General features: G+C 45.2%; 1 protein-coding gene across 3 annotated transcripts in view; it reads left to right on the top strand.

Annotated features, from left to right (window-relative positions):
• The window catches only part of LOC126234583 (sodium/hydrogen exchanger 9B2-like), a 547,662-nt gene that overhangs the window by 518,994 nt on the left and 9,351 nt on the right, over positions 1 to 19,317 (top strand). For all 3 annotated transcript variants that reach the window (XM_049943295.1, XM_049943294.1, XM_049943296.1), the window contains exons 10-11: positions 11,175 to 11,318; positions 13,077 to 13,178. In XM_049943295.1, the coding sequence (XP_049799252.1) occupies positions 11,175 to 11,318; positions 13,077 to 13,178 (246 nt within the window). The remainder of the gene's footprint in view (positions 1 to 11,174; positions 11,319 to 13,076; positions 13,179 to 19,317) is intronic.

The following is a 19,317-nucleotide window of genomic DNA, read 5'->3' as shown; positions in this document are numbered from 1 at the left end:
CTATAGCATCCACCATAGGTTCCACGCACAAAATTACCCTCACGAAATTCTGAATGAACAGGTAGATTTGAACACAAACATTACATAGGAAATTTTAAACAGATCGTCCTTCCAAACATATCAGAGACCAAGTTACCACGAAATTAAAAATAACCACTAGAAACCATACGATTAAGAAAAACCCATTGGTAAACTCTCACAAACATCGCCCACAACACCAGTATCTTCCATAACCAATTCGAAAAAGAGGGCTAAATTACATATGAGCATGGATCCACATAAACACGGATAATTTCCAAGAATGTTTGCCTATCGACGCCGCGGACCCCAAACGATAAATATCGAACACGCGATTCTAAATCGATCGTGCGACTGTGGTGGTGAGAGTTACCATAAATTGTTTGATAGATTCTACGGAAACTTACACGATTTACGTCGGTACTGAGTTGGGATGTCTGGTGTCGTAGACGTTTCTTCGTCCGACTGCCTGACGCGGAAGAATCTAATTCTGTGCTTAGATAATGTAAAATACTGTTTGAATTTTTGTCGGAAATACGGACTAATAACACCCGACGAAAGGAGAGACTCTGTAGACTGCGGTGGAGCGAAGTCTGCAGAAGTTCGTAAGAAGAGTTCTGATAGTGAAATAGCGTTAAGATTTCATTGTGGAAACTGTGGTAAACGAACGACTATCAGTACTTTCCCTCTGCCACTGAGTTGAGCGGTCAACTTTACTCAGCTCACTGCCGAATTCACCAACGTAGCATTTACCTTCCCTGTAGCTATGTTCGTCTGCCCAACTTCGGCGATTGCCCTTTTTAGAGTTGTCCATTCCCCTTCAACTTAACTACCTACTGTCATACTCTTATCGCAATATCTGTAGCCTCATAACTTCAAACGAATCTCATTATTCCACAGTGCTTAAGTGCCCCCCCCCCCCCCACACACACACACACACACTTTTTGCGCACAGATTCTTCTGGAGAAGTCTTCTAAACTTCAGCCTACTCTTACTGATTACTAAATTACTAAATTTTGATCAGAGCTGGGTACGCTTTACATTCCAGTATCTGATTCGGATTCTCTGCTTTATTTCCCATTTCCGGACGAGAACATCTAGATTCTCTTCTGCCAGAACTCCACAGCTACAATATCCTTGTCATTCCATAAAAATAGATCTTCCTCTGTGCGAACTAACTCCATTCTAGGGCACATGAGCGAATGTTCAGACTTCTGTTTTTCTCTGCATTCTCACTGGTCATATTAAGGGTAGCCCCACTTAACAGTGTTTACTTTACGCTTTTTGACTTCTGTTCTTAGTCCAGTCAGTGCTATACAGTAGATGTTGATCTCGTGTATTTCCTCTTTGGGGCGCAGGTTTATATTTAGCAGTGTGTCCAGTCATAAAGATAAACGGCGCGTCTCGCCTTAGAACGGTACTCTCGGCTGGATAAAAACTCTTCCTAGAATTACGGGGAGCGGGAACTGTTTGCTTATTAAACATTAAGTGTTGTTAGTTTGTCGTTTTTTCCTCTATTTCGCTGTCTATTTTGATTCTGATATCCTGTGGTGTTACGGTCCCAGCGGAGAAATTTTGAGGCCAGGCGTAGGCTCTTACATCCCTTTAACAATCCTGACAGTTTCATTTAAAGCGACGTCTACTTCGTGGGAGTGGCAAGACGCCTCCCGCACGGGTGCCGTATGTTACACAGTTGCATTGCGGGGGAAGAAAGAACTTCAGGCTGGGCACACTCCCCATGCTGATACACTATTGGCCATTAAAATTGCTACACCAAGAAGAAATGCAGATGTTAAACGGTTATTCATTGGACAAATATATTATACTAGAACTGACATGTGATTACATTTTCACGCAATTTGTGTGCATAGATCTTGAGAAATCTGTACCCAGAACAACCACCTCTGGCCGTAATAACGGCCTTGATACACCTGGGCATTGAGTCACACAGAGCTTGGATAGCGTGTACAGGTACAGTTGCCCATGCAGCTTCAACACGATACCACAGTTCATCAAGAGTAGTGACTGGCATATTGTGACAAGCCAGTTGCTCGGCCACCATTGACCAGACGTTTTCAGTTCGTGAGAGATCTGGAGAATGTGCTGGCGAGGGCAGCAGTCGAACATTTTCTGTATCCAGAAAGGCCCGCACAGGACCTGCAACACGCGGTCGTGCATTATCCTGCTGAAATGTAGGGTTTCGCATAGATCGAATGAAGGGTAGAGACACAGGTCGTAACACATCTGAAATGTAACGTCCACTGTTCAAAGTGCCATCAATGCGAACAAGAGGTGACAGAGACGTGTAACCAATGGCACCCCATACCATCACACGCTTCCTATGTGCGTTCACCGCGATGTCGCCAAACACGGATGCGACCATCATGATGCTGTAAACAGAACCTGGATTCATCCGAAAAAAAATGACGTTTTGCCGTTCGTGCACCCAGGTTCGTCGTTGAGTACACCATCGCAGGCGCTCCTGTCTGTGGTGCAGCGTCAAGGGTAACCGCAGCCATGGTCTCCGAGCTGATAGTCCATGTCGCTGCAAACGTCGTCGAACTGTTCGTGCAGATGGTTGTTGCCTTGCAAACTTTCCCTTCTGTTGACTCAGGGATCGAGACGTGGCTGCACGATCCGTAACAGCCATGCGGATAAGACGCCTGTTATCTCGACTGCTAGTGATACGAGGCCGTTGGGATCCAGCACGGCGTTCCGTATTACTCTCCTGAACCCACCAATTCCATATGCTGCTAACAGTCATTGGATCTCGACCAACGCGAGCAGCAATGTCGCGATACGATAAACCGCAACCGCAATCGCGATAGGCTACAATCCGACCTTTATCAAAGTCGGAAACATGATGGTACGCATTTTCTCCCCCTTACACGAGGCATCACAACAACGTTTCACCAGGCAACGCGGGTCAACTGCTGTTTGTGTATGAGAAATCGGTTGGAAACTAATCATGTCAGCACGTTGTAGGTGTCGCCACCGGCGCCAACCTTGTGTGAATGCTCTGAAAAGCTAATCATTTGCATATCACAGCATCATCTTCCTGTCGGTTAAATTTCGCGTCTGTAGCACGTCATCTTCGTGGTGTAGCAATTTCAATGGCCAGTAGTGTAGTTTACGTATAATTTTGTTTCTTGCTCACATCTTTTTCCCTTTAGGAAAATAAAATGGTTTTATTATAAATAGGTGCGTGGCCTAGGTTGACTCCCAAGTAAGACTATTTTGGGTTGGTGTAATGGTCTAATCTAAGCTCTCGCCATGCTATTTTGAACTGTCTTTGGCTTATCTATTAGACAGATGAAATGCGCATAGCCTACTAGAGTTTTTCCTGCATTAGGTTGCAGGTTTCATTTCTCTTAGTACTTCCCTAAGTTTTCCAAAGTCCTGTCAGTTTCCTTTCAATCTCTTCAAATGTTCTTCCTTGAGCAGTGACGGCGATATTGTCTGCATTTACGAATGGTTTTATTCCTCGCTGGTGTGGCTTATGTTGTTCAGAATAGAGGAGAGAGATCCCTTGCCCTAATCTATATTTTTGGTACCTCCAGCTACTTTTCTTCCCTTTGGGGATTACGTAGAATTTTAGATTCTGCAACATGCCTCTTAACACGTAACTCAGTCTAATGTCGTTTGTTATTTCATTGACTTTAGTGAGATATCGTTGGTGGTCTACTGTATCATACGCAGCAGAAAAGTCAACGAAGACTGCAGCAGATTCTCCTGTACCTCTCTCTCCTATTCCTTCTCAACATTACCACGTTCCAGTCCCCTAATATTGTCGTCTCCCTTTCCACACTCAATTACCCGTCCTCACATACTTTCTCTATCTCATCATTTTCTGCCTGTGATGTCAGCACATACATTTGATTTATTTTTCTGTCGATGGTTTACTGACTATTCTGATAAGAATAACCGTATTACTGCAATAATAGCAGTTAAAGATACGGAAGAACTAGCTTTTCCCCAGAGCTTTGCTTATGTACGTGTTCAACACATATAATGCACACATCTGCTCCTCCACCCTGTGTGTCCACTTCATCCTCCCACATCTAAATATCCATCTCCTCCTCCCCACTCTGCCTCTGTACCACCTCCTCCCCCCCCCCACCTTTTTTGTTCATCTCTGCTGCCCACTCACACTGACAATGTCTTCCTCCCTCTCCACCAGTCCATGTCGATCTCCCCCTCTCTATCCATCTCTTCCCACTCTTCCTTGTCCACTGGCCCAGTACCCCTCTAACCTTGCACCAGCCTCCTGCATCTCCCTCCTACCACTCTCTCATTTGTCGATCTCGTCCTCCTCTACACTCTTCATTCATTTCCTCCTCCCCTCTCTGTCCATTTCCTCCTGTATGCCCCCCCCCCCCCCCCACGCCCGTCTCTGTGCATGTGCGTGTGTCTTCCCCTCCTACCGGCCCTATCACTAACTATCCCCTCCTCTAACCATCTAACTTTCTTCCAGCCTTTCCCATCCAGGCGGCCCTTGCTGCGGTTGGGTGGCGCCGTCCATGGGGAGAGCCGCCTGATCGGAGTGGATGGTATCAGTGCGGATGCTTGGCGCATGAAGTGTATAAAACTACAAAAATCTGGCCGTTCTCAAATGGCTCTCTTTCAGTGGTGAAGGACCATTGAAAGCTGCTTCATATGATCCGGCAGCCTTCCCTCCCCAGTCTACACCATTGGAAGAGGGCCAGGCTCGCCGTCTTGGAATGAAACACCTTCCCCGCAACCTCGCCTGTACTAGGACGGATGGGGACACATTCACCGCCAGAAAGTCATTGTTTTTTGTGGAGGATATCGCGGACGAGTTTGGTGAAATGGAATCCCTTAGTAAGATGTGGTCAGGCTCCCTGTTAATGAAAGCTGCTTCTGCCGCCCAATCTGTGATCATCTTGGCAATGTCCCAGGGTCTGTTACTCCTCACCAATCTCTGACTGTGACCTCTACTCGGCATCTTTGTCTTGCCTGAACTCTCGCCACACATCATCCAGTGGAATTGCAATACTGTCGTCACCTATCGGAAATACGACTTGTCTCCTCCTATTCTTCATTCTGTCTTCCTCTTCAAGAAACTCACTTCTGTGATGACTACTCTCCAACATTTCCTGGTTATAGCGCATTGTCGGAACCGTGCCGGTCTGGGGCTAGCATCTGGCAGGGTCTGCACTTTGGTTTGCTTCGATGTCATTAGTGCCTGGATCCCAATATGTACTAACCTAGAAGCAATAGTGGTTAGAGTGCAAACGACTCTGGCAATCACTGTTTGCAATGTCTACCTCCCTCCAGGTAGGCCACTTCCTTATGTTGAACTGCCCACCTTAATACAGAAAGTCCCGCCTCTGTTTCTGCTCCTTGGTGACTTCCATGCCTACCACCCACTGTGGGGGGGGGGGAGTGCCACTTCAATGGGTAGGGGTTTCCTAACTGACAAACTTGTTACAGACCTCGATTTGCCTCTCCTCTGATGGTTCCCCTACCCACTTCAGTGCCACTCATGGCACCTTTACTGCTATCGATCTCACGTTCTCCTTCCCTGCTCCCATGGATTCCCTACATTGGTCATCCCATGATCATCTTTATGACAGTGACCACTTTCCAGTGATTCTATCGTTCCCCTGCTGCCGCCATGCATGCAGGCCCCCACTCTGGGCATTCCACAGGGCCAATTGGCCTTTATATACGTCTGCTGTGCGCTTAGACACTTCCCTCTCGAATTGCATTGATGCGGTCGCGCAAGGAGCCTCTGCCACTATTCATGCTGCTGGCACTTGTCCCACTGTCCACAGGTCACCCTCGTCGTCGACTGGTACCATGGTGGACCATGAATGTAGTAGTCGCTGACCAGAACAGCCGACGGGCGCTGCAGTGATTTAAACGACACCCTTCACAGACCAACCTCCTCGCTTTTAAGCGTCTCCATGCTAATGCTCGTTACCTTATTAAGCAGAGTGAAAAGGAATGCTGGGAGCGCTGTTTTTCCTCCCTGGGGAAGTATGCCTCTTCATCGCAGGTTTGGTCCAAACTCCATAGCCTTCTGGGCCGCCAGCGACAGTCAGCTGTCTGGGGGCCTTAACCTCAAATGTGCTCTGTGTACTGATCCATTGGTTCTTGCAGAACACTTCGCGACGCACTTTGCGACAGCATTAGCGTCCTCTTCCTATCCTGCTACCTTTCTCTGACACAAACGCAGAGTAGAACAGACCCCCCTCTGTTTCAGCCTGCACCACGCTGAGCCCTATAATGAACCCTTTACAGAATGGGATTTATTGCAGGCTCTTACTTCATGAGACACGGCCCCAGAGGCAACATCTCCTCAGGGTCTTCGACCGAATTTGGATCATGGGTGCTTTCCCACCACAATGGCGAGACAGTATAGCTATTCCCGTCCTTTAGCCCGGTAAAAACCCAACGTCTCTCGGCGACTGCCCGAGTAGCCTGATGAGCGTACATCGTAAACTGCTCGAGAAATGGTTAGCTTCAGGTTATGTTGGGTACTCGAATCTGAGCCCTTTGTCACTTATCGGTGTGGCTTCTGGGCAGGACGCTCTCTTACTGATCATTAGTAACAGCAATCCGACAGGCTTTTATTAACTGCTGACACCTTGTCTCAGTCTTCGTTGACCTGCATAAGGCATAGAACATGGCTTGGCGCCACCACATTTTGTTACCCTCGATGACTTGGGCTTCTGTGGCTCTTTTCCGATTTTTATCCACAAGTTTTTATCTCACCGGCTCTTCTGGGTTCAAATTGGCACTTCACTCGGCGTCCCTAGTATTCAGGAGAACAGTATCCCTCAGGGTTCTGTGTTACGTGTCACAATCTTCCTCATAGCCATCAATGGGTTTGTAACTTATGTTGGGCCTGTGGTTACCCTGGCATTGTATATCGACGATTATTGCATCTGGTGCAGCTCCCATTCAGTAGCATCTGCTGAGTGCCTGCCCCAAGGGATGTCTCCCTCCTGATAACTGGCCACAGGTAGGATTGTCAGTTAGCATGCGTCTCCCTTCCCCCCGTTGGGATCTGCATCTCCACTCACTGGAATGCACCCCATGTATCTGCTCCCATACTCTCCCGTGGATTAGGACTGATCTATTCAAAGGTCCTAAGGTCTCTGTCGCCCCCTATGGTTTTCTGGCGTCTTTTACATGCCATCTTTGCAGAGTTCCAGGGGGCCACTGTCTTCTACACTGAAGATTCTAAGACAATCGATAAGGTGGGAAACGCTTTCACTAGTCCTATTGGCTTAGAACACCATTTATTGCCGGAATGGTGTAGGTGTTCACAGCAGAGCTTATAGCCATTCACAGAGCCCTCCATTTTGTTTCTCAGGCCTCCCTCCAAAGTGTGTTAATTCCTTCAGACTCAATGAACAGCCAGCAGGCTATCGACCGATGCTACTCTCGTCACCCTTTGGTCTTTGCTATCCATGATCTCTCTGCCCTTGGCTGTGTCGCCTGCTCAGTTACCTTTCTCTGGGTCCCCAGTCGTGCAGGCATCCCAGGGAATGAACTGGCTGACCGTTTGGCTATAGAGGCAGGTACATATCCCCGCTACGCTTCATGATTTCAGCTGCAGATAGAAGGATCTACGTCAGATGTTTCTTTGCCCAAAAGTGGAATGACATCTGGTGTGCTACAGCTCACAGTAATAAACTCCACGCAGTCAAGATGTCTATTGCAGTTTCAAAAATTCAAATGATTCAAATGGCTCTGAGCACTATGGGACTTAACTTCTGAGGTCATCAGTCCCCTAGAACTGAGAACTACTTAAACCTAACTAACCTAAGGACATCACACACATCCATGCCCGAGGCAGGATTCGAACCTGCGACCGTAGCGGTCGAGCGGTTCCAGACTGTAGCGCCTAGAACCGCTCGGCCACTCTGGCCGGCTGGCGCTCTTCTTTCCGCTCTTCCTTCCGCTCCTCTTGGAAGGAGTCCACTGTCTTATGCCGTCTACACATTTTCGTACCACGCTCACCCATTGTTTCTCCTGCGTAACGAAGCACCCCCAACAATGTAGCTGTGGAGCCAGACTGACAGCATCCCACATGTTGGTGGAATGTCCCCTTCTTTTGTCCCTTCATGCTAAGTATAGTCTTCCAGATTACTCAAGTTTAATATTAGCAGACGATTAACGGATGGTTGAACTGGTGCTGAGTTTCCTCCGCGAAAGTGGCTTCTATTTTCAGATATCAGATTTGCTTTACTCCTGCAGCAAGAGCAGGGTGGTTGTGGTTGGGATCTTTCTTCCAGTCTTCTCGATATGGGGCCCCATTACCCCTCCCCCAAGGAAAGAGACCGCCCTTTTTTCCAACTTTTAGATTTGGTCTCACCTTTTATGCCTTTTACTGTTTGTGTTTTAACTTCATTATTTTATAATTTGACTCCCCTGTTTGGATCCGTCCACTATTAGAGGGACCTTCTTTCTTCTGTGAGTAACTTTGGATTCACGGGACCGAAGAGCTTGCCGTATTTTCCCATAAACCCTCTCAATCAATTAATCAATCAATAACGTGGCTAGTAGATACACAACCAACAGAGCATACAAGGGGAGTGTGTTAGTGGTGGGGGCTGTGTGCAGGCACTGGAGAAGGAAAGCCGTTCTAAACTGAAGCCTGCGTTCATATAAGTTTGTAAATATTAAGTGGAGCGCCTCCAGGCCCGTACTTGCATGGCAATCATTCAGAAAGATCTACAGTCACCTCTCTTTTGGTGAGTATTTAAAAGGAATTCCGCTGAAAATGCAACAAACGCAGCGATTTATTTTCCCCTGGCTTGTTAACCATTTGGTAGTTCCAGTGAAGCGTCATCAGTGGCTAATTTGAGTGAAACTTACATTTATTTTCGTGACATGTTAAAATTTGCTTCTTTCTCCAAAACCCTGTGGTGTTTACATAACTGCGAGAGAACTGTGGAACATTGGTTTAGTGAGTTCATTAAGTGAGGAATTGAGGATAAGGATGGTCAACAGCTTATGAAAAAGCATATAAACATGTAATGTATTCACTTATGTTGTCCAAAATCCACAGCATTTCTCGTTTCAGCAGTTGTCGATAGTCCTTAAAATTGCAATCTTTCATCGAAAAAATTTCTAGTTGAATAACAAGATGGATAAGAAAGTTTTGCATAGTAATATTGTAAAATACTTTCCTCTTCGCGTGATATCATTTGCCAAAATCTCATTTCGATATCACAAGTCATTTATGAACCATGAGGAATGTTGTGGATATTTCATCCTGGTTTTTTCGCTGGTACATGCGATCACACATGTATGTGCTACATCAGGTCAGTTTTCTCGACATTGGTGACGGATAGAGACCTCCACTCAAGTCTAAAGAAAAATTCAATATGTTAGCTAAATTTCGTATGGAGCAACATATGTTATATGCACCAAACTCAAAATCATAGCGACCCTCAGTTTTCACTGCAAACTTTTTCGAATTTCAGGTAGTGTCTTACTTAAATGCAAGTATCACAATAACTACAGTCCTTGACGAAATGATGGGCACATCATCATGAAGCTGACACATAAAACTATAAGCAAGGCACAAATGAATTTTTTAATTAAATTGTTTCTGTAATATCGTTTGAGAAAGATTACAGGAAGTGCACCTGGATTCTGCCATTGAAGCGCGTTGCCAACCGGCCGAAAGCTGGTAAACAATGCTGGCCTCCCCTTCCGCACAAACGAATGTCCTCGCCCAGCGCTTTGGACGAAAACTTCAGTGCGCACTGGTCACCGTATCCTGCGCGGACCCTTCATTACTCAGCAACTACTTTACACACAGACTGCCTCACACTAGGGCGAAATGTCTTCTTAACTATGGCCCAACATCCTTACAACCGCAAAAACTACGGATGCGACACTTCTATCGGTCGTTTTGGATTGTCGTCTCCTTTCCACAAATCTGACTTCAGCACCTGGAATTCTAGAGTTGTCTTATACTCAAGATTATTCCCTTTCTCAGATAATAAGCCATATCTGTTCCAAATTTATATCGCTATAGTCAGTACGCATTTTAAAATGTCAGCCCCTTGGCACCAGAGGTTTTTTTTTTTTTTTTTTTTTTTTTCTGACGCGTGTAGAGTGTGGTTGATGATTGAGTATGACATTATTGACTGACAGTCAATGATATGGAACAGAAGCTATAAAAGCTAGTCATAATTTTGGATGTTGCATTTTCTGATGCGAGGATAGTGGTGATAGTTGGGGAATTTCTTGTTTCAGCTTGTTTAGTCTCTTGCACAGAGTTACTTGCTGTACGCGATACTACTCACATGAAAGGAATGGGATTTAAATCACCTAATGTTGAGTCGCGCAAAGAATTTGGAGACATTCTAAACCCTTCTTAACATTTTCTTCATAGTCTACCGCATGTCCACTCTGCAAACCACAATGTTCTTCGATGAGGAGGATAGGGGAGGGAGCAGAATGACTTCATAGTGCTGATAGCTTCTACGCTGCTGTTCTTTCTACGTTACGTCCGTGAGTTACACGCGCTCACTGTAAGTTGAGGTATGTTGCCGGGTAGTTTAACATTGGTGATAGCCGGCCGCTGTGGTCATGCGGTTCTAGGCGCTGCAGTCCGGAACCGCGGGACTGCTACGGTCGCAGGTTCGAATCCTGCCTCGGGCATGGATGTGTGTGATGTCCTTAGGTTAGTTAGGTTTAAGTAGTTCTAAGTTCTAGGGGACTGATGACCTAAGATGTTAAGTCCCATAGTGCTCAGAGCCATTTGAACCATTTGAACATTGGTGATATATAACTGCTTTTGGACGTTGCGTCTTTTGCGAGGAGATCCGTGTACCCGGTTTGTTGGTGATCTTTGTTTGGTGGTATCCAGAGAAAGCTCATCAAAGATCCTCACCGCTGTAGCTCAAGCATCTTCTGCATTACGTTCGTAAGCTGGAATCTGTTGTGCCTCCGTATTGCTCGGGTGTTGTGGGCAAAAGGAGTTGGTGAACTTGTTCATTGCAAGCGGACAGATGAACTGGAGACGGCAACTGTCTCTGTCGTACACGTCAGCTGTTGTGCAGTTACGGCCTGTCAAAATTAATGGTTACATTTTTTAATCTCCCTGTATACATTTTCGACACTTAAAACATTATTGTTAAGATGTTATATTTTTCACTTTCAGAATCCAGTGGCCACAGCGTTCGAAATATTTTGGATGATCTGTGAGCCAATTCTGTTTGGAATAACAGGCACTCAGATAAAATTCAGCGATCTGGAAGGAGACGTTGTATCCTTTTCCCTAGCCTGTCTCATCACGGCAATAGTGGTAAGTAAAAGTCGTCAAATTTATATGTTTTCAATAGTTACTCGAAGTTTTAACTAAGAAACATTTCTGTAGTTAAGAGCATTTCAACACGCAAATAATTAGCCCTCAGTCGAGTAGGCACCGTTCGCAGGTTCTACGCAAGGTGTTCGTAAGTCGACTACGATTTCGTAATTTTTAACAAGTATCTGAAGCCGTGCTGTTACTAGTGCTTCCCACAGCTGCAAAAAGATGTGACTTGAGTTCATTACAGGAACTTGACAATCAAGAGGTCTTTATAGAACTTCAGTTGTGTTAATATCGGGGCAAATAGGACAACTTCGAAATACTTCCTTCCTGATCCTATCATCCAGTTGAAGACACTTCAGACAGCGTAACAATCTGCATCATTTTCTTGAAAACTTCCATTCTCGCCATTGGAGAACAAATACATACGACTGATATTCAAAACATCAGATCGAAAGTAGTATGTAATATCTGCAGAAGACAGTCATCAGATCACTCTGAGTGAAGTGGTTTTGGAAAGAAAGAAACTGTTGACTGCTAAAATCTAAACTTATTCATTGTAGATTCTGTTGTATGTTGTCTGAATTTTGTGTACCAATGTGGGCGTAAACTATGTAAATAAACAATGTGACAAAATTTAATGTCACTGGCATCATAGGATCTCCGTCTTAAGTTTTATAACGTCTGCCTCTGTAGCTGGTTGGCTATCGTTTCAGACTGAGATGAATTGAGGGCGTAGTTGAAGGAGAAATGTGACTGAAGAGTGGACCTCAGAGTCTTCACTCTCTCTCTCTCTCTCTCTCTCTCTCTCTCTCTCTACTCGACTAGGTCACAAGGAGCAAATAAATGCTGTTTCGCAAAGTTATACGGAGCATGCCACAGCGTGCAATGGCAATGTAGAGTACAGACACGTCCACTAAGTGTTTATTTTGCACAGAATGCGTCAACACTACAAGGGATACGTAAATTAGTAACTAATACAGAAACGCAAAGGAACAGTTCTTATGTAAATCACTGCATGTCGCTACGTACTAATGATGGGAAATTAATTGTAGCGTTCTTCCGGAACAGGCCACTTCCTTCACCACAATCGCTGCTCTCTTCAGTTGACAGACTTTAGCAACTCTGGTTTATGACTGCAGACGTTAAGGGCCCGGGAGAGTGGTGTGCTAAAGGCGCCCGGCAACTGCTTATGGACCCTACCTGCCTGCAGTGATGGAGTGGTTGCTGGCAGGTAGCAGTCGGAGCAGTTATGTAGAGGTCTACTGGTCGAACCATGGACCAGAACATGAACCGCCCACACACAAGCGAACTGGTCGAGGCAGATCTCGGCAGACGGGTTGGCAGACTCGTCCGCCTGTGTATAGGTGCCTTAACTATATTACGCTTTATACTGACGCCCCACGAGACCTTAGAAAGACACTGAAGTCTGTAAGCAGCCCTTGGATCTCTAGGCCGGATCAGAGTGTTCATTACTTAAATTTAGGAAGTTTCACCACAGATGTATCATAATACTTTACAAAATACTTCATACGCACATAACTTCAGCGAGTGAAGAACCGTAAATTATACGTGAGGATACGCGTACAATATATTTACAGAAGGTTCGACATACAGGAACTTTGGAAGCGCAAACTGTGATAGCGACTGAACCAATACAATACAATATATGTTAGCAAACTACACCAGAGTCTCCGTCAACACAGTTTTGCTTTAACATAAAATGTTGTTCTTACCTTATTTATTTTCTTGCAGTTAAGACTGTTGATCACGGTTGTGGTGGGGATTGGCAGTAGACTGAACCTGAGAGAGAAGATTTTCGTGGCTTTGGCATGTATGGCCAAGGCGACGGTGCAGGTGAGCTTTTAGTTTCATAATACCATATTAATACAGCGAAGATTCTTACTAATGGTTAGATACCGTTCTCACTGCAAATAACCGTAAACCAGAATGTGTAATGCATAAATTAATATGCAGTTAAATGTTCATGTGACAATATACTGTTTTATACACACAAGTCAACAAATGCACTTGAGGGTAGTCATTTTCCTGCGTTTGCTGTTACATTTTTGAAATAACAACTTTATTTCATTTCGTCTGCTTGGTTATTATTAAGCTACATCTGCTACATACATTTCAGTAAAAAAAAAAACTGAAAGCACGTAGCATCATACCCACTGATCTGCCAGAACATTATGACCATCTATCTACTAGCCGATACGTCCATCTTTGTGCCGGGTAACAGCGGCGATGCGTCATGGAATGGAAGCAATGCGGCCTTGGTAGATTGCTGGGAGTGAATTGGCACCACTGAAAGGTGGCTACACTGAGCCACAGCGCCAGAGATCGCGCGAGAGAGCATTGTTCCGCCGCCTCCACTGGCAGTGATTATTGAGATGTCGTAGTGGGCAGTGCTTTGGGAGAACTCGTGGTAGTCAGTGCTGAGATGTCGTAGTGAGGAGTGTTTGTTGAGATGAGCTAGTAGGCAGTGCTTGCTGAGATGTGATACTGAAAAGTTCTTGTTGAGATGTGATAGTAGCGAGTCGGTGTGGAGAGATTGTAATGTCTAGAGTGCTTTTCATCAATATAAATTAAGGTAACAAACTACTTTTCTTCAAACCCCTCTGCTATCTGTGATTCCAAATTTCTTTTGCTGTCTTTTCCTACAATTTCCCCTTCAATTTGTTTGACTTGCTTTCGTAATGCCTCAACTTCCCTTTTAACACGTTCATTAAATTTTCCCTGATTTTCAACATGCTTATTTATGTTCTAGTACTCTTCGGTTTCTGCAAATGGTAATGGAGCTGTATCATCCGAATCTCTGTCCCCATGTAAACTAAGATTTGTCAATTTATCTGAAATCTCCTCAACTCTTTCCGATAAGTCACCTATTTTTTCTTTCTGTTTATTTACGTCTTCCGTAAGTGTCGCGACTCGGGTTTCAGTATTGACACATTTGGTAGTTAACTGTTCATATTGTTGTGTTAGATTATTTAATCTGTCATTTGGTACGGATTCCTCGATTCTCTCAAATATTTCTTCCTTATCGTGTGCACGTTGTAAATTTAACTCTGAAAATTTCTGTACTATCACGCGATCTCTTTCTTCCTGTTCTCTATCCTGTTCCCTTTGTCTAATCTCTACTGCAATTAATCTATTATTATGAGAATTCAAAATCGGTTGTACTTCTTCCCTAATTTCTTTCTTTAATTCATCTTTCATGTTTTTGAAACATGTCCCTATTCGTGAATCTAACCGTGTTTCCATTGTTTCCATCTCTGTTTTAATTGTTCCTATTTGTGAACCCACTGTTTTTAATTCAGATCCCAACTGTGACCCCAGTGAGTCTAACCGTGTTTCCATTGTTCCCATTTGTGATCCCAGTGATTCCATTGTTCCCTTTTGTGAGTCTAACCGAGATCCCAAATTTAATATTGCACTCATCAACTGCTGCATATCTTCTGTCGTTAATCTCGTATTCTGTGAATTTTCTGATTGAGAAAAATTTTGAAATGGTTCCGGACTACTTTCCCGACTTATTAAATTGTTTTCCACTTCATTATTCATGATACTGTTTTCTTCTGTTGGCGAGTTCGCCATGTTAACAATTTCGTCATTCTCACTATCCATCATTTTTGCCTTTTTCATCGATCGCGTAATCATTTACAAAATATACAAAACTCGTCACTGTACGAAATTTATACACAATGACTCTTATTTCCAACAATACCATTTACATGAAATGTTTCCCTCAAACACGATTAATCGAACAATTGAAATAATTGCACTAATTGTCAAACCCGTAGACAAGACAACAACAAAAAATAAATTTTGCAAAATACCATTAGAAGAATGCCAATTACCAAATCTACACATGCAATATAGACTACAATTACTAAACTACAAATTACTACAACAATCCTACTGTCTACTATTTTTACAATCAGAAGATTTCCAAGGGACGATCCGAAGCAGCGGTCGCCACGTGCATGGGGGTTTAATTAAAATAAAATGCAAATAATTTTAATTTTTTTTAGTCGCTGTATGTCCGATTACGAAGTCTCGTAAACGGTTGGCCCTGACTAGTATTATTACGCTATCTGACTGCATAGAACAACAACAAAGAATGAAATGGAAATTTTCATTAACACAATTAATTAATTAAGTCCCCAGCAACTATAAAACCTACGAAACCAAAGCACAAGTGTAACTGTTCTGTGTGTGGAAGTATGACTCAACGTACGCATCTGGCACGGTTCTTCTTCAACAACACAAGAAATTTTAAATATCATTTATACTGAATTAAAGAAAATAGAAATACCATAATTACTCAAGAAAACCAGAATTACACTCTAATACAAGAACACAAGCCAGATGCTTTGTTGACTGAACCTGTAATGACGCATTATTCAGGACATTGAAATAATGAGAAAGAAAAGAAAAGTAGTTTGTTACCTTAATTTATATTGATGAAAAGCACTCTAGACATTACAATCTCTCCACACCGACTCGCTACTATCACATCTCAACAAGAACTTTTCAGTATCACATCTCAGCAAGCACTGCCTACTAGCTCATCTCAACAAACACTCCTCACTACGACATCTCAGCACTGACTACCACGAGTTCTCCCAAAGCACTGCCCACTACGACATCTCAATAATCACTGCCAGTGGAGGCGGCGGAACAATGCTCTCTCGCGCGATCTCTGGCGCTGTGGCTCAGTGTAGCCACCTTTCACCACATGTGCACACACAAGTCACCTAATTCCCGTCAACGTCGGGGAGGGGCCGATGAGCTCTGGCGCCACGTCCAGTCACATCCAAGACGCGTTCAATCTGCTTCAGATCTGGTGAGTTTGGGGGCCAGCACATCAACTGGAACTCGCCGCTGTGTTCCACTCCTGGAGTTGTGACATGGCGCATTATCTTGCTAAAAAATACCAGTGCCGTCAGGAAACGTGATCGTAATTATGGGTGTACGTGGTCTGCAACCAGTGTAAGGTACTCCTTGGCCGTCATGGTGCCTTGCACGAGCTCCATTGGACCCTTGTATGCCCACGCGAATGTTTCCTGGAGCATAATCGAGCCGCCACCGGGTTGTATACATCCTGCAATACAGGTGCCAAGGAGCTGTTCCTCTGGAAGGCAACAGACTCGTTCCCTCCCATTGGCATGATGAAGAAGAGATCTGGATTCATCAAACCATGCAACGCTCTACCACTGCACTAACGTCCAGTGCCGATTGTCGTCACGTGTCCGTTTCCCCCCCCATGGGGTCCACAACTCCTTTGTGGACAGATGCATGGCGAGCAAGGGATCCTGGGCTCGTGCAGCTCTTTCCTTTCCACGCTGCATACCTTGCCTTTCCATATCCCTGCCTGTCCGCTATTTTCTCTCCCCCCCCCCCCCCCCCCCGCCACTTCCCTTCCCCTTCTCCCTCTCTTTGGGAGTATGTTTTACGCCTACATCTGGAGATGTACACTTGGGAATGAATGGTGTGTCTTCTTTTATCTCTACAATATCAAGTATTTGAGAACTCTTCTCTATCCTTTTTCTTTGTTCCTCCCTTTTTTGTTTGTTCCTCCCCTTTTTGTTTGTTCCTCCCCTTTTTCTTTCTTTCCTCCCTGTGTGTCTGAAGGCCGATCCACGCGTAGCTGGTGACTGGATAACGCGTAATTCCCCACCCCGGGTAGACAAGTAAGACACGTACGTACCCCGTAGTAAAGGCCAAGCCCAGGGAGGGGTAATAAACCAAGCTGGTACCATCCGAACATGGCGATTGGTCCCTCCGTCCGTTTCTCGGGAGCTGTGACCTGAGATGTGGACAATCACCTCAGATGGGGAGGGGGGGGGGGGCACTAGGAAGGAGCACGCCGTCGGAGACGCCGGTAACCATGGGGGATACTTTCACAATGATTTCTTCTACTTCTACAGCTTTTGCCCACAAGAGAAAGCTAGATGAGTCTCAGCCACAGAAAATTCTTCCATCAGTGCCAAAGTTCCTCGTTGTTTCTTCGTCTAACAAAGGCCAAGACTTCTCAACAGTAAACCCTTTCATTATTCAGAAATGTATCGATGCAATTGCAGGTCGTATGAAGTCTTGTTCCCGGTTACGAAATGGCACCTTGTTATGAACAGACAGTGCCCTCCAGGCACAAAAATTGCTTTGAAATACACTGCTATACAGCTTCTCTGTCTGGGTGGAAGCGCACTGTACTTTAAATCCATCATGCAGGGTGGTTTATACAAGATCACTCTAAGATTATCAAATGGCGATATTCAAAATTATCTGTCTGATCAGGGAGTAATGGCCGTACATCCAGTAATGAAAAGGGCTGAAAAGGAATTGGTAAAGACCCGCACTCCCTTCTTGATGTATGACAGAGTTCAATTTCCATCGAACATTAAAGTGGGATATGAGAATTTCAGTTCGCCCTTACATTCCCAACCTTAAGCGTTGGTATCAGTGTCAGACGTTTAATCATACCAGCCAGTCGTGTTCCAAACGGCCAAATGCGTTACCTGTGGTAGGGAGGCCCGTGAGCGTGATAGTCTACCCCCATCCCCTCCTTGCAGACCATATAGATTGCCCTGTTTTTATAGATGAACCAACTGTTCAGGAAATCCGAGTGAAGGAAAAGGTGTCTACCTTTGCTTCTCGTTAGTCATTCGGCAGTAGAAAACCCACTGTGCTCTCTGCAGGTAAATACAGCACTGTCCTCGCTTCTCCTGGACCTTCTAAGGAGGTAGCCATGCAGACTTGCGATCTCACCTTTAGCGGGACGGTCGTCAGATCGGCCAGCCCAAAGATCGCCCTTTCAACCTCCCCACTATCGTCCACTCACTCTTAAGGCTCAACCTTCATCAGCTCTTGCTAAATCGCAGGCCCCAAAATCGGACGCCCAGACTTCCAAAAAACGGCCTACTCGTGAAGATTTTTTTCCATACCCAGATCTCACAACCATCAACTCCTCCTTCATCTCAGCGTCCTGCTTCCAAGAAGGCTCATAAGAAAAATAGTTTCTCTCGTTCTCCTCCACGGCGTATCTCTTCTACAGTGCCACCCAGCAGTAGCCACCCTCGGCCGTTTCTGTATCGCCGAGACACACTGCTGGCGGCCGATCAACCAGCCGATCACTAGCAGCAGGAGCTATCCCCGAACAACCTATGCATTAGGATCTTCTGCGTCTGGCTGAATGCAATCCCACGCCGCCGGCCACCGGCTCTCAGCAGTTGCTGAGTTGATGGCAACTGTGGTGAGATTTTTCGGCCGGCCGGTGTGGCCGTGCGGTTCTAGGCGCGTCAGTCTGGAACCACGTGACCGCTACGGTCGCAGGTTCGAATCCTGCCTCGGGCATGGATGTGTGTGATGTCCTTAGGCTAGTTAGGTTTAAGTAGTTCTAAGTTCTAGGGGACTGATGACCACAGATGTTGAGTCCCATAGTGCTCAGAGCCACTTGAACAATTTTTTTGAGATTTTCCTTTTTTCGTCCACCCTACGTCAATTATCCATTGGAATATCCGCGGAATTCGCTCCAATCGGGATGACTTGCCGATCCTCTTAAGATCCTACTCCCTGGTCATATTGTCTTCAGAAAACGAAGCTAAGTCCCCATGATCGCTTTGTCTTCCCTCACTTCCAATCAGTCCAGTTTGATTTCCCCCCCTGTTGCTGGCATTCCAGCACATGTAGGACTTAAGATTCCTCTTCATGATACTATCCATTATCACCCAAATCACTTACACAGTTCCTTCCAAGCTGTCGCTGTACGTCTTTCCCTTTCCGGATTTACATCTCTTTGCACCATATACATTCCATTGCCCACGCTAATGGCAAGAGCCGGTCTCCTTCATCTCCTTGACGCCCACCACCCACTTTGGGGATATCCGCTTCCTTGTCCAAGAGGCTCCCTATTGATCGACCTCTTCCACCAAGCGGATCTTGTTTGCCTCAACGCTGGGGAACCTACATTTTTGCCTGCCTCCACGTCAAC

Source organism: Schistocerca nitens, chromosome 2, assembly GCF_023898315.1.
Source record: "Schistocerca nitens isolate TAMUIC-IGC-003100 chromosome 2, iqSchNite1.1, whole genome shotgun sequence".
NCBI classification, from domain to species: domain Eukaryota; kingdom Metazoa; phylum Arthropoda; class Insecta; order Orthoptera; family Acrididae; genus Schistocerca; species Schistocerca nitens.
This window is presented reverse-complemented; position numbering and strand designations above follow the sequence as displayed.